The 14,528-nt window shown below is 35.2% G+C and overlaps 1 protein-coding gene across 6 annotated transcripts in view; it reads left to right on the top strand.

Moving 5' to 3' along the window:
* si:dkey-151g10.3 (serine/threonine-protein kinase WNK3) overlaps positions 1-14,528 on the top strand; it is a 343,184-nt gene that overhangs the window by 305,300 nt on the left and 23,356 nt on the right. For all 6 annotated transcript variants that reach the window (XM_051933579.1, XM_051933582.1, XM_051933581.1 and 3 more), the window contains exons 22-23: positions 5,911-6,029; positions 6,247-6,842. In XM_051933579.1, coding sequence (XP_051789539.1) covers positions 5,911-6,029; positions 6,247-6,842 — 715 coding nt within the window. The remainder of the gene's footprint in view (positions 1-5,910; positions 6,030-6,246; positions 6,843-14,528) is intronic.

The raw sequence follows: 14,528 nt of genomic DNA, 5'->3' as shown, positions 1-14,528 counted from the left end.
CACCAGTGATATTTATTTCATTTTTAAAATAAATTAATCTTGTTGATTGTTCTACAACCAGGTACATAAAGCCTTCAAGTGCAGCACAATTAATTTTCAATTGAGTCATCTTAAAAATGGCTGCATAATGACAAGTTTTCCCAAAAATTCATTTTTTAAACTTACAAATATATTAATTTTGAGTAAAGTCAGTTTAACTTACAATAAATAGGAAATGGCAGTATACCCCAGTAATTTTTTTCTGTGAGTGATGCCATTTATTAAATCTTTTTACCATCCTAAAAGATGGTAGTTTTAATATCCACTAAAACTTCTGACACTGTGAGTATTTTTCTTATTGGTTGTTTTTGTTCCCTACTTCTGTCAACATGTTTCTAAAATGCAGAAGATTTAAAAGACGTAGCATGCCTTTTTTTTCCAATTTTTTTAGATCATTTTGTTAAAAAATTACAAAGGATATCAATTTAAAATGTAATTTTAGAGTCAATTTGAAGATGAAAAATAATGACCTTGAAGTTCCTTCTAAGTAAATTAAAACTTTATTCTATTATGCAACTGATAGTAAAGGAGAAAAAATAGAATCATTTAGGAAGGTAAAAACTTGTAATGTGAGGCTTTGAACATTTTTCAGCATTGTTTTGACAATTAGAAAAGAAATAATTAATTTTCAGAATTTGGCTAGTAACGTTTGAAAAGTACCTGGTCTCAGATAATGCCCGAAGCTTTTCAGGTGTTTTACTTCAGGTACTAATTTATAACAGAATAAAATCCATCCATCCATCCATTTTCCAACCCGCTGAATCCAAACAAAGGGTCACGGGGGTCTGCTGGAGCCAATCCCAGCCATCACAGGGCACAAGGCAGGAACCAATCCCAGGCAGGGTGCCATCCCACCGCAGAGAATAAAATAGAAATAGAATAAAATAAAACACAGGCTAACCAAGAAAGCAGGCTTATACTAAGACTGTGTAATATAAGAAACTATCTGATGTGGTAAATATAAAGGTAAGTGAATATTTAATCTAAATAAGTGTTGTATTGTAAAAGTACTTTGCATCAGTTGATTATTGGCCTTTATCACTGCAAACACTTTAGCACCTTCTGTTACTTGTGTTATTGCAAGTTGTGAGAAGGATTGTTACATTGTGGATACAGTATATAAATATATATTTTTGTATGTTCTCACAAGGAGGGAAAAGAGAAACACTCGCAAGTCTGCAGGTCATGCAGGGGCCTGACCTGATATTGTTTGAAATTAACCACATGCTGGTGCCTTAATCTAAGTAGGATCCAAACTAGTTAGCAAAATTTTCATCTGAATCGCAGAATACAAAGTTTAATCCTATCTAGATCAAATGTTAGTCATAATATTTAGGGCACACCAAGATGTGACAATTCTTAATGTTGCCATTTTAGAGAATGTAGTTTTTACTGGTCTGCTAGCCACCCTGATTTCAAATGGTTTACTTCGAATACTGGAAAACTACATGCTTTATCAAACAACTTTACTTGTGTAGTATTTGTAATCTGTATTTTCACAATTTAGTATTACTAGATTTTTTTTATATACAGTTTTTAATTAAATGATAGCCCTCTGCCCCTTTGCTGAAGTAGCTTGGGATTGAGACATTATTGTCATTTTGAACAGATTCAGTTAATTTTTAATATTTTACACCTTCAATTTACAGCTCTGTGTGTCATACAGTTGAAGATATTTAGTTTAAATAGTCTTATTAGTTAGTTAGACTTACTGTATTTCCTAATAAATAGATAATTATTTTTTAATTTATTTTTTAATTATTTATTGATTTTATTAAAATCACACAATATTCCATACAAATAAATCAATTTTAACAAAAATAGGATCAAAAACTAATCAACCCCCAATTAATTACTTTAATAGGACTTAGCTAGACCCGTTTTGGAGACGTCTATTTGCAACCCACGTGAATTGATACTCCCATTGCCAGATCAGACTTTAATTCATGGTTAAAGTATCTATAAGTTGGTTACAGTTTTCTTGTGAAAATGATTTTGAACCCCTTGCAAAAGATAATTTTTGGAGGTGCCCATACACAGAGGTTAGGGGTATATTTTGGAGCAAGACTACAATAAATCTGCAATAATACACAACCTGAAATTTAAGGTCTCAAAGCAATGACCTAATTTAGATTATGCTCTAAATACTGTATTTGTTTACAGAGACTTGTTTCTACTATGATACACCAAAAAATCCAATCCCGTTTTAAAATTTTTAAATATATAAAGTTTTGTTTTTCAGTTTTTCTAAGATCATCTCAGTTACTCACAAATGCTGTATACAGTGTGTTCTGGCCAGCATTAGAAAGAATGCAGCCTACTATCAATTAAAACCTCTTTTTTTTTATAATACTGATAGAAAATCATACACAAACGTTAATTTTTTGTTTTTCATTTTGTGCCTATTTATGATAACTTCTGATTGCCTAAAAATGAATTATGTTTTGCTGATATACAGCAAAGCAAACACTTGTCAGCTTAGTTTCAGAAACAGATACATCGTTATTGCTTGGAAATAATGCTAATTCCATATCCATCACTTTTATATGTATTTTCATTTTATATTGGGCTTTTCCTAATTCTTTTTTTCAATTTCCACATTGAGGTCTACAGTATACTAAGAATGAACTAAATAGTTTATCAAGGTCATTTTAGAACAGCATGTTAGTTTTTCTATATTTTTAAACTGGAGAAAGTAGTTTTTCTCATGAGAAATGTTAACATTTTAAACTTCCTTTAAAAAACATTTAGACTGGATTTAAATAAAGTAATGCTTTTCAGTATTATTGTACTATTTGTTAAAATACCTCCTATTAAGTAAACTCACTAAAGTATTTTAATTGACAGTATAATCAAAATAATACCATTCCTATGCATTAATAAATATAAATAATAACAACTAAAATTGATGTTAATCTTTATAAATTGCAACATATGCAAAAGAGTATTCAGATCCTTTAGAGGTTTTCAAATGTCTGTCTTCTCTTTTTTTCCTTGCTCGCAAGCTCAAAACAAAATTTATTTGTCAGCACTTGCCTTATGTGACACTTTTGAAATAATTGGTAAACATCTCATCAGTCTAACTTTAATTCTGTCCTTTGGGCTATGCAAATATTGAAAAAAGAGTATAAGGGCCTGCTGGTTTGATTTTTAAATTCAGCAATAGAATTTCTTTATCGTTAGTGTAAACTTCATAAGGTATTGTCATTTGAGGGAAATTTTACCTTTTTAAATTTTGAGATCACGAATGATAAAAATAATGGTATTTAAAATTATTGAATAACAATATTGTATGGATTGTAAAAATCTTGTGGAATCACAGGAATCAGCCAGACGTTTAAAACTTTTATTTACTAAATTAAGAATATAGATTTTAATGTGGCAGCTTTGTAATTAATAATACACATATATTTGATTCAGATTTTGGCCTCCATCATCAAGATCACAAAGGATATAATAAAAGCTAGATATTTTACAGATTATAAATAAACATCTAGTGCTTTATGTTTTTCTGACCCCAAAGTCTATACAAAGGCTTTTACTATTCGAGAAAATTCACAGCTAGGTTATTCAAGACTTCTCAAATTAGATTTGACACTTTAGAGGTTTTAATACAGTGTGTGTATTTGACAAATGCTTAAATGTACATTCGTGATTAGCATTTGAAACATAGCACAAGATATTTCTGGATTATTTTGTAAATGTGCTTTTCATAGCCTTTTTGTTGATCCTTCAGATAGTGTAAATAATAATGATTGCCAAATGTTTGCTTTAAGATTCTAAGTAAGGTTGTGTCGCTCCCACTTCTAATTGCATGTTTTTTCTTATTTATTTATCTGCAAATTTGTAAAGAGCAAAATATTCGATGATCTCCAGCCATTATTAAAGTGCTACAGTAATAAATGGGATTCGTCCTGAACATCACCTGCACCCTTGAGTCTCTTTGTTAAACTGATGGGTGAAGGGTGGGGGTGGGTTGAATTTACTGTCTTTATTAAAGTGTTGTCCAGTTAAAAGTTCCAGCATTTTGCAGTATTACTTTGACCAATGGTAGATAATTGTGTTAATAAACATTAGAAAAAAGTGCACACTGCTTCTCCAACAAAAACTTGACTCAAAGATTTCTGTCCATATTCAGTCTAATTTTTTATAAACAATATATAATTATATTTATGACCTTATTTTATTCAAAAGCAAAAGTAGAAGTAACTACAAGGATTTTGGTTCTTAATTGCATGCCAGCTTTGATTGATAGTGCTTGAAAGATCTGTACCAGCACAGAACCTAACAAAGAATGTGCACGTTTTCAGTTTCTAGTTTAAGAATATTTTAACAGCTACTGTTAATACACCCTGAATACAGAATGAGGAACAGAATATTTTCAAGTACTTTTTTTTTTAATTCAGGCTGATAGTTTAATACTTAAAATCCTTTGCAAAAATAATGCTCAAGTATATAAACTAAAATCTTGATTTTGTTTCTTGGTTAATTCAAAAGAAATACACATTAAATGATATTTAAACTAAAACTGAATTGTGTATAAAAATTAGATTAATATGCAATATACTTGATCACAAGGTGTTATATGCATTTACAACATTCTTCTCAAAAGAAAAAAAAATACTTATTTAGAATTTACTTACTCAAGCATGCTCATTTGTGTGAAAGATGTGCAGTCTTAAAAATAATAAGCTCTTGAGTTATGCTCAAGGGTTACTTACTGAACTATTTTAATGCATGAAGTCATTATAACATTTAAACCAGGAGCATTCTTAATACCCAAGAATGCTGCTTTCTTAAAGTTTATTGTGTAATTTTCAATAAAATGGTAAATTTAGAATTTGGCTAAAGTCTGCTTAAATTTTCATCAGCTTTCCATGACAATGTTATAATGCCAACAATTTAATTTCCTCAAATATTTTTTAATTAAAAATGGTTTTAAAAAAACCTCTATGCAAGGACAGGTCTACCAAGTCAGTTTTTGCTACCCACTCTCATACACCTTTCACCCCCCCACCAAATTATAACACCTATTTGAAAGTCATGCAGTTTTAATCTCATTACTACCAGCATTATTTTTAAATGTAAAAAATAAACTAGTGGTACTTTTTTTACTTCTCAAATAATTTGAGGGAACACTTTATTTTCAAGGACCATTGAAGTAGATGAATGTTTTTAATTGTGCTATTTATTCATTTTATGCATTTGTGTAGGAAGAAGAGTCAACTTTTTGTTATTAAAGTGTGTGCATATTTTCAAACATCAGAACAAATACAGACCACTCGTATACCAGAAGGTCTTTACCACCTAGAGAAAAGTTGATCAAAACAGAAAAAGAAAAGTTCATATTTTAGCGTTGCCCAGTTTTGTTTTTATGAAAAGAAAAAAAAAATCATCATCAGACTGCCAAATATCACAATTTTTCCAATATTTTCTGGCATTTGTACTCACACTAGGTATCTCAAATAAAATCAAGATTGGCAGGGGTTAATGCCATTGTCTGCACAAATCTCATAACAATATATTCCTTTATAGCAGATATGAAGGAAAAATAAGCAGTTCTCTCATTAGACAACTATTGTAATTCAGAGAGTAACATAAAACGCATTCCTTTCTTGCTGTGGAGTTAGACGCTATCTAGTATCAAGCTTCAAAGAAAACTGAGTATTAAAAATTCTGTATTTCTTTTAATATGTAGGGTACATTAAACAAATACCAACTTAATAAATGATAAAAAACAGAACTAGGGAATTATGCTTTAACATCTGTACTACTCTTGCCATTTTAAGTTTATCTTCACTTCTGTCACAAATTGTATCTGCATAAAAAATATACCGCCGTCATTTTTGTTTACTTTTGTTGTGATTATAGAAGTTGTTTCCAGTCAAGTGGAAGGTTTGTCTGAGTCATCTTCAGTTGTGGAGCATCATAGTCTAAGTGGAGCGGAACCTAAGGAACCTCTTGAATCAGTCCAGAGAGGTAGATTCCAGGTAATTGTTTCAGTTCAGTTGTTCAGTTATCTGAGTAATTACAGTTTGAGGTCACATTCAGTAGCGTTAAACACTTCTATAATTCTGGTATCAAGTGTTATATTTAATGTTGATTTTTTTTTTTTTTTGCAGTTATTTTATTTTCAGCATTGCTGTCAGAATAACAGTTACAGCATGAAATGACTAAAATCTTTAACTCATTACGTTTGAATTTTAGGTCATTCCTGTGTCGACTGAAATGGAGTTAGTTTCGAAGCCTGTTCAATCTGGAACCATGCAGAGTGCAGAATGTTCAAGTAGTATGACAGAATGTATTCAAGGTTCATCACTATTTACAACAGATGAACAGTTTCAAACGGAGAAAATAGTTGGGCGCTTCTCAGTCACCCGGACCCAGACTGAATGTCAGAGCTATTTGGAAACTGCTTCTTTACCTTCCACTCATACTTGTGAAATGAACAGCTCTTCCTTTACTCCAGAACAAGACTCTCGGAGTACCTCAACATCAGCAAGTTGCAGTACTCAGTCAGAAAGTTGGAAACAAGATGGAAATTTGACAATAGAAGCACATACTGTAAATGCAGAATCCCCTAAACAATCCATGACTGATGGAGATGATTCCTCTGTTCCAGTAGGACCCAGTGGGGATGCTAACTGTAGAGCTGGTCCACCACAGCAAGAGGAAGGTACCCATAGGCTTCAAAAGCAAAACTCTACTCATTTGTATTCTCCTTCCTCACCAATGAGTAGTGATGATGAATCTGAAGTAGAAGATGAAGATCTGCGAAGAGAACTGCAGAGACTTAGGGAGAAGTAAGTTGTTTTGCTGTACTTTTTTCTTTGAATGACAGTGGATAGTAATAAAGGTGTCATTTGTATATTTCTAATTTTAAATCAAACACATGTATCATTGATGCTTTATATAGTTGTGAAATCAACAGAACATTATGTGTTTCTTAAAAGTTTCAATAATTATAATTAGTCCTGTTATATTTGGGAATGCATTCAGTCATGTAAGAAGGCACATTTTCTAAACCAGAAATATTACTCTGTAATCTTAGTGAAACCCAATACGTTATAGGACACAATAGCCATTTAGAAAATGTTTAACTTTGTTTCAATTACAAATGCTGATTACATATAATATTGTATTTTTTCTTAAAAAATATATATAGTTCATGATGTGTGATTGTGTTCTCAGAAAACAAAAATTAGATCCTGTGCCAGAATACAATCTTAACAAAAGTACATTTTGTAAATGGTTTGTGTACCTAAAGTCAAAGAAATTGAAGACAATACTAGAAGTCATATTTAAACCCAGGAGTAAATGATCATTTCAGGGACCATTTGCAAAAAGTAGAATTAGTTTGTAAAAAAAGCACAGTGCCCACTTAAATTTGCATCCATTAAAAATGCTTCCACTTGCTGTTTGAGCTAACAACATCCTTACCTGTATGACAAAAACTGAAAAATCTACATCCATCTGCTACATACTTAATGACAGATATCTGGATTGCCATATATGGACAGAGACCACTAAAAACCAAATTGTAAGTAACCCCAAAAGTAAGTGTTAACAGTGAAAAGTTTTCAGTCTTACTGTATCAACCACAACAGTTCATTGATGATTATGTGCAGTTTAAAAATATATATACTTAATATTAACATGCTGGTAATATGTGAACTTTCACAGCAATTTAAATACAATGCAGCGTCATATTATAGACCAATCTTGTCATTGATTGATCACATTTCTTTCACAACACTACCAGTGGAAAATGTAAGGCGTTGTCACATACGTTATCTAGAACTTTGCCTGAAAATGTAGTGGTAGGTAAGCGTTCCACTAATTTACTATGTGTACCTTAGTTATGAAATCACTAAATTGTCACCATTAGAACTACATTGCAACTAAAATTATGGCTACTGTTAATTCTAAATGAGGTTCCTTTCAAACACAGAGTATAGTTAATGACATATTTGCATATAGTATAAAGTCTCTCTCTTGTGATCAGGAATGTGTCATTAATATAAGTGGCATTTTCTTTGTGCATGACATGGTCACTGACTGGTTCCACTAACTGAAAACTAACAGGGCCTTTCATATTTATATCTTTCCACTAAGTGAATATGTTTGCTAATGTAATTCAATTTTTATCAGACCTAAGCAAACTTGTTTACTTCACACGTAATTTGAGTATGTTTTGACCACTGCAATTTAATTTCAACTTGTAATTGCTTGAATTAAGAAATTATTAGTTTAGCTTCAAGTATTTTGCTATTGTTGAACTTATAAATATAAATTCTTCAATTCAATAATGATTATTTACAGTAACAGTAAATTCTCAACCTGAATGTGAGCTATAAAGATAAAGGTTAGATGGTGTTAGAGAGGCCATCGGGGGTGCTTACCCTGTGATCTGTGTGGATCCCAATGCCCCAGTGTGGTAATTGGGACACTGTGCTGTAAAAACTAGAACTGTCCCTTCAGATGAAACATAAAACCAAGGTCTTGGCCCTCAGTGGCCATTAAAGATCCCTTTGCTTCATTCAAAAAGAGTATAGGGTGTTTCCAGGTGTCCTGGCTAAATTGCACACCTTGGCCTGACCATTCTGACACGGCAATCATCCCCTGGCCCTTATTGGCTGAGTATCTAAAGGACATGCAATAAGACAATTTTCCCTTGGCCTGATTAATAAAGTACAGTATACCCCCGCGAAGTCACGGTTCAGAGTTTGCGGCCTCAGTCATTCGCGGATTTTTCCTTAGAACCTATCTAATAATTGTTAGCAGAAACCGCAAATATCCTCCGCAATTTTTATAGCTTTTTTCGTGGCAATACTGTACTGTAGAGAGAGCAGGAAGCAACTGTAGAGGAAAACGCGGCTTGGGATGGTGAAAGTAGACAATAGAATTTGAAGCTGCAACTCCCAGCAGTCCCTGCAGTGGCCCTGATTGGTCTTCTACTGAGCGTGCTGGGGCTGTTGGGGTCAAAGGATGTCAGCGCGGCTTTTAAAAAGGGGGCCGATGACCAAAACCCAAAAAAAAAAAGTTTTTGTAATTTGTGTTTCAAGTTCCTGTCTGACTATCTTTACATTCCCATTCAACATGCGGATCTCTGGACTATCTATTTTCATCATTACATTTCATTCGTTGCCTTTTTTCATGAACGTTTTTCATGATTTACTGTGTGTGTTTTGTTTGTTCTTTGTTGTATTTCATGTGTAATCGCTGTAAGGGAACAGGGATGGTGTCCTTGTTTTCATTTATTTCATTTGTTTTCTATATATTCTTTATTTGTTGTTTGATTACCGGTTTGCTTTGTTTCTGTCTCTGTCTGTGAGTGCGTGCAGGTCGGGCTAAGGCTGGGTGCGTCCCTGGAATCTCCACCATAAAAATAGATAAATCACCGTCTTCTCGATGGTGTGAATCTTAGCGGCACAGGACCGCTACAGCGTTATTAATTTCTCCTTACTGCTGACTGACTGATGCATCTCCAGCTGAGTGTTCTTGTGTTTTCCGTTTTGTTCCTCTTAACCCTTAAACCACCACCACCGGCTATAGTTGTTTCCCAGTGCCATTTGCGAGCAAGCAGGAGCTGATCAGTCAGTTCCGTACATTCGTTGAGCAGCCAGCTCATGACCACTGTGAGCAGGGGGGCTGAACGCACCCCTAGAAGACACGGAAGCTCCTCAAAAAAACCCTCTTAAAAAACACCGATAGTCTACTTTGACGTTGCTCCCTTACATGCTGGGCGTTCTTGTGGCTGCTGTGTCGCGTGATATGCTTCTCGCATGACGCTACGCATACTTAAAAGCCTGAATAGCACCTGTCCTTTATGGCTGATTGCTTGGTTTCTCTCTCCTCCCCCAGACATCCTCTGCTCCAGTTGGGGGTTGTGCTCCCCTATGATGTTTGTCTATTCTTTAATCGATAACTAACTGCATACTGAGCTCCTTTAACTTCTGAAAGAGACATTTTTGTTTGAAGTGTTTGAATAAACTTCCTGTCCCTACAATCTCCTGTGTTTCTGTGACCCAAGCATGACACCCTGCAGCACTGCAGCCTCGCTGTCCCTGGGATTGAGCTGCTACACTAGACTAGTCTGCAAGCATCAGGGCTTACCTCTGTGTGCTTGAGTGCAGCCAGTTCAAGCTCAGTTGGCTCAGTGATTTGCTGAATTTCATCCATGGCATCAGTTGCAACTTGTACATATTGTTCCAGTAGTTTGTTTTTATAGTTTTTACAGTTCATTCGCAGTGTGATTATCAGTGTTGCAGTAATTGTGATGCTCTTTGCATGAAAAACAATGTGTTCCATTAAAATTTCACTTTTTCTTTGTGAATTGTAACGTTTACTTAAAGTGCAACAAAAAAGTATTTGGCATCCAGGGATGCATTAACCCCCAAGTATGTGGCAGTTTAAGGGTTAAAGCCCCAAGATGCCGCCGAAATGCCCTGAACCTTCTAAGACTTCTGGCAATGAAAACACGCTTGTATGAATTACAGTGCATATAGCAGTAACATCGGTATTTTACATTATAGCACTGCGGGAGACATAGCAGTACAGTACTGTACAGTATACAGGTTTAGCTTTACATTCTTTTTTTTTGGTAATGTATTAAGATGAGTTTGAAATTAAATGAAAGTGTTTTGGGGGCATATTTAGGGTTTAAACTATAAAAATAGGCATTTTTTTTAACCACATCCAAAATTTGCGGTTTTTCACAATTCGTGGGTGCTCTAGGAACGTAACCCCCGCAAATTTTCGGGGTGTACTGTATATCAAATCAAATCTCTCTCACCCCTTCACCACCTAGTAGCTAATGTGTGGTTAATTCACTGGCGGCATATTGGCTGTGGTTGCATCATCAAAATTAATGCTACACATTGATGATGGTTGAAGTGGTTCTCCACTCTTTATATGAAGCGCTTTCCATTACAACGAACTCCCAGGGACCTAAAAAATATTTTGCTGTAATGAGATTCTGTATTTTGTTACTATAGTGCTTTCTTTAACTTGCGCCCAGGCGTTTGCAATCATTGCAATAGCTTCTTTCACGTTAATTTTAATCTCCTCCTGCCTACAAGTTATGCTGACGAGACTTTTTCTCAGCATTTCCTTGCAATAATACACTTTCAGGGTGTCAATGATGCCCAAATCCAATGACTGAAGCACTGCCGTGCAATTGGGTGGGAGGAATTCAATGCGAACATTATCTAAATGTGGAAGCATGTTGTGGGCAGCACAGTTATCAATCAGGAGCTGAAGCATCCTTTTCTGCTCCATATTGTGAGGTTTCTGAACTCTTTTGAGACCCCCCACTCCCCACCCAACAGTAACGACATGCTGAAGTGTGACCTGAAGCGCGATTGCCGCGTCTGTGGAAGCTTGTTTGTCCGTTGCTGGGGCAGGGTAACAACAGGCTCATAGCGCTGCAGTGAAACGACACAGAAGCAAATCATAAAAGATCGGGGTCGCGCTATAAGTCTCTGTCTTACACCCCAAAACATGAGGCTGAGTCTCAGTACTTTAGCAAAACCAACTTTATTCAGCTTGAAACAGGAACGGCACGCTTATTTATTGTAGCGTGATCTGCCACTCTGCTATACACAGACACAGCAGATCAGTGATCAAGTAATCCTATTACCAGCATTTACAATGTTCCTTGCATATCACCCATCGATATATTTTCTGTTTGCTTTGGCGGAAAGACAGAGCATAGCTGAGAGACGCAGCACAGCTTTGAGCCGGCTGTTGCCCCAGCAACAGATAAACAGTCTTCCATAGACATGGAGAGACAAGAGAGTTTACAAACCTGACATTTTCTTGAATGAGTGCCGCATTAATAGGAATGTTTCTTGAATGAGCATCACTGAACCACATAAAAACTGCTTTTTCAACGTCTTCAAATACAGCAGTTCACATACGTTTGCATCCCGAAATTTTTCTTCTTTTTTTGCTTGGCCTTTCAAGAAAGTTGACAGCGTCGATAGCGAAATTCCAAATTCACTGGTAACGTCTTTTTTCTTTTTGCCACAATTGAGAGCTGCAAAAATGTAAAGTTTTTTTTCTAATATGAACTGTTATCGTTTTTTTGTGTCTGCCGTTTCTATAGGAGGGTGACAATGAGGTAAAATCCAATGGATGTTTTTCAAATATTGACGAGCTTTAAGCAGAAGGTATCACTGAAAACCACAAGAAACAAAAAAGGCAAAAAAAAAAAAACAGTATGAGGAAAGTTCGAAGAAAGAAAAAAAATTTACAGTGTTTCTGGTTGGGGATCTGAGGTACGGCCACAGAACTAACTGCTCTGTGGATGATTCATTCAGGCATTTCAAGGTCTTTTGGGCACTTCATTGTAATAAAAGTATCTGCTGAATGTACTTTGTAGTAACAAGATTTCTATAGACTCGCGTCATATGGGGAAGCTCTCGGGACCATAAACATACTTCGTTGTAATGAAAATTTTGTTGTAAAGATATTCGTTGTAACGGAATTTTACCTGTATATAAATGTAATTGTTGTATTATTATTAATTCTTTAGCTATAGAGCTGATAGAATGATAACAACACACCTGCTTTGTCCAATTTAGAGTTGTGAAGGCTGGAGCCTATTGTGGCAACACTTGGGCGCAAGGAAGGAAACAGCCCTGGATACAGTGCTGATTCATCAAAAGCCCACTCATGCTTACACCGAAGTTTGAAGCCACAAATTGACCTACGCCAGTTTAAAATTTAGACATCAAGAGTCAAAACTCTGGAGAGATCTCAAGAAGCACTAGACCATAAACCAGCTTCAGCTAGATTCAAAATATTTTTGGTTTCAATGAAGTACATTTTCAGTTGCCACCATAGTTATTATTTAAATTGAATTTATTTTGAATTTTGAATTTAAATTTTCATGGAAGATATTATTGTACTGGGGCTGTTGGGGGAAAAAAAAAAACATTTAAAAAATGCTTGCTATAATGACTGTCCTTGTGTTTTTTCATATTTGCCAGTCTCCTTGTGATTCAAACCTTATTTAAAAAACAATATGGCTAAGATCAATGTAACCAATAAATGCTTACATAAACACAAAGGAATCTATACTGTAAGGGGAATAAAATCTAAAACAATAACTAGTAGTGTGTCTGTTACACAACCGCCACTCCAGTGATATTTTCATAACGAAAATGAGAACTAGAACTAAAAATATTGTTTTTCGTTTTACAACAACGAGAACTGAAATTAAGGCAAACAGAAACTAAAACTAAATAAAAATAATAATTAGCGATATGAGAGCAAACTAAAACGAGAACGAAAATTGCTGTTCACTATGCGGTGATCTTGTAACTTGGGCTTACTATAGTCATGTATATAATTATATAATTTTTTAGAACACCTCTTTTTAAAACTAAGCAAACATTAAACTATGACAACCACAGTTACTATTAACAGTTCCAAATGTACACAGAGTAAAAGTAAAGGTAAACTTATAAGCATAAAAAGAATAAATGAAGTCACAAATAAATGAAGTCACAGTGAAGATTACAGTCAATGTAATGGTCATGAGTTCCACATGGGTCACGTATAAGTGTGACTATGTGTGGTTGATGTGGATGTTCAGTCCAATCAGTGGTGGTTCCTGTTATTGGAAGGGGCAGTGATCGCTGTGCATTTAATAGGCTGATTGCTTTGGGGTAAAAGCTGTTCTTTAGCCTGGTAGTGCAGGCATGCAGGACTCTGAAGCGCCTGCCAGAGGGCAGAGGAGTAAAAATGCTATGGCCAGGGTGGGTTGGATCTTTACAAATGTTGTTTGCTTTTCTGTTGCAGCAGGCAGTGAAGATATCTTCCATTGATAGTAGCTGAGCGCTAGTAATTCTCTGGGCCGTTTTAATGATATGCTGGAAGGTCTTCCTTTTCTCAGAGGTTTAACCAGAAAATCACTCCGTAATGCAGTATGTGATGACAGACTCTATGGTGCACTTGTAGAAGTAAACCAGTACCTGTTATGGGAGTTGTGCTTTCTTCAGGCTCGATGACAGGTCTTAGCAGATGTGGACTCTGAGGAATCTGAAACCCTGGACTCTCTCCACCCTCTCGCAGTTAATGCTTATGGGATGGTGACCACTGTAGTTCAGTCTCCTGAAGTCCAGAATCAGTTTCTTTGTTTTCTTGGAATTGAGTGCAAGGCTGTTTTTCTGACTCCAACTCTTCAGATTCTCGACCACTTCTCTATATGCTGTTTCATCATTATTGGAGATCAAACCTATCACTGTTGTGCCATCTGCAAACTTTATTATGATGTTAGTGTCATGGGTATGTTTGCAGTCATTTGTGAAGAAGGGAGTAAATGAAAGGGCTTAGTACACAGCCCAGCGGTACCTCAGTGTTCAGTGTTACTAATGAAGAGAAGTGCTTACCCATGCACACAGTTTGTGGTCTGTTAGTGAGAAAATCTAAAATCCAGTTAAATAGGTGTAAGTAGAGACCCACATTGTTTAGTTTGACAG

Source organism: Erpetoichthys calabaricus, chromosome 11, assembly GCF_900747795.2.
Source record: "Erpetoichthys calabaricus chromosome 11, fErpCal1.3, whole genome shotgun sequence".
Lineage (NCBI taxonomy): Eukaryota > Metazoa > Chordata > Cladistia > Polypteriformes > Polypteridae > Erpetoichthys > Erpetoichthys calabaricus.
Note: the sequence above shows the minus strand (reverse complement) of the source record. Positions and strands in the feature narration are given on the sequence as shown.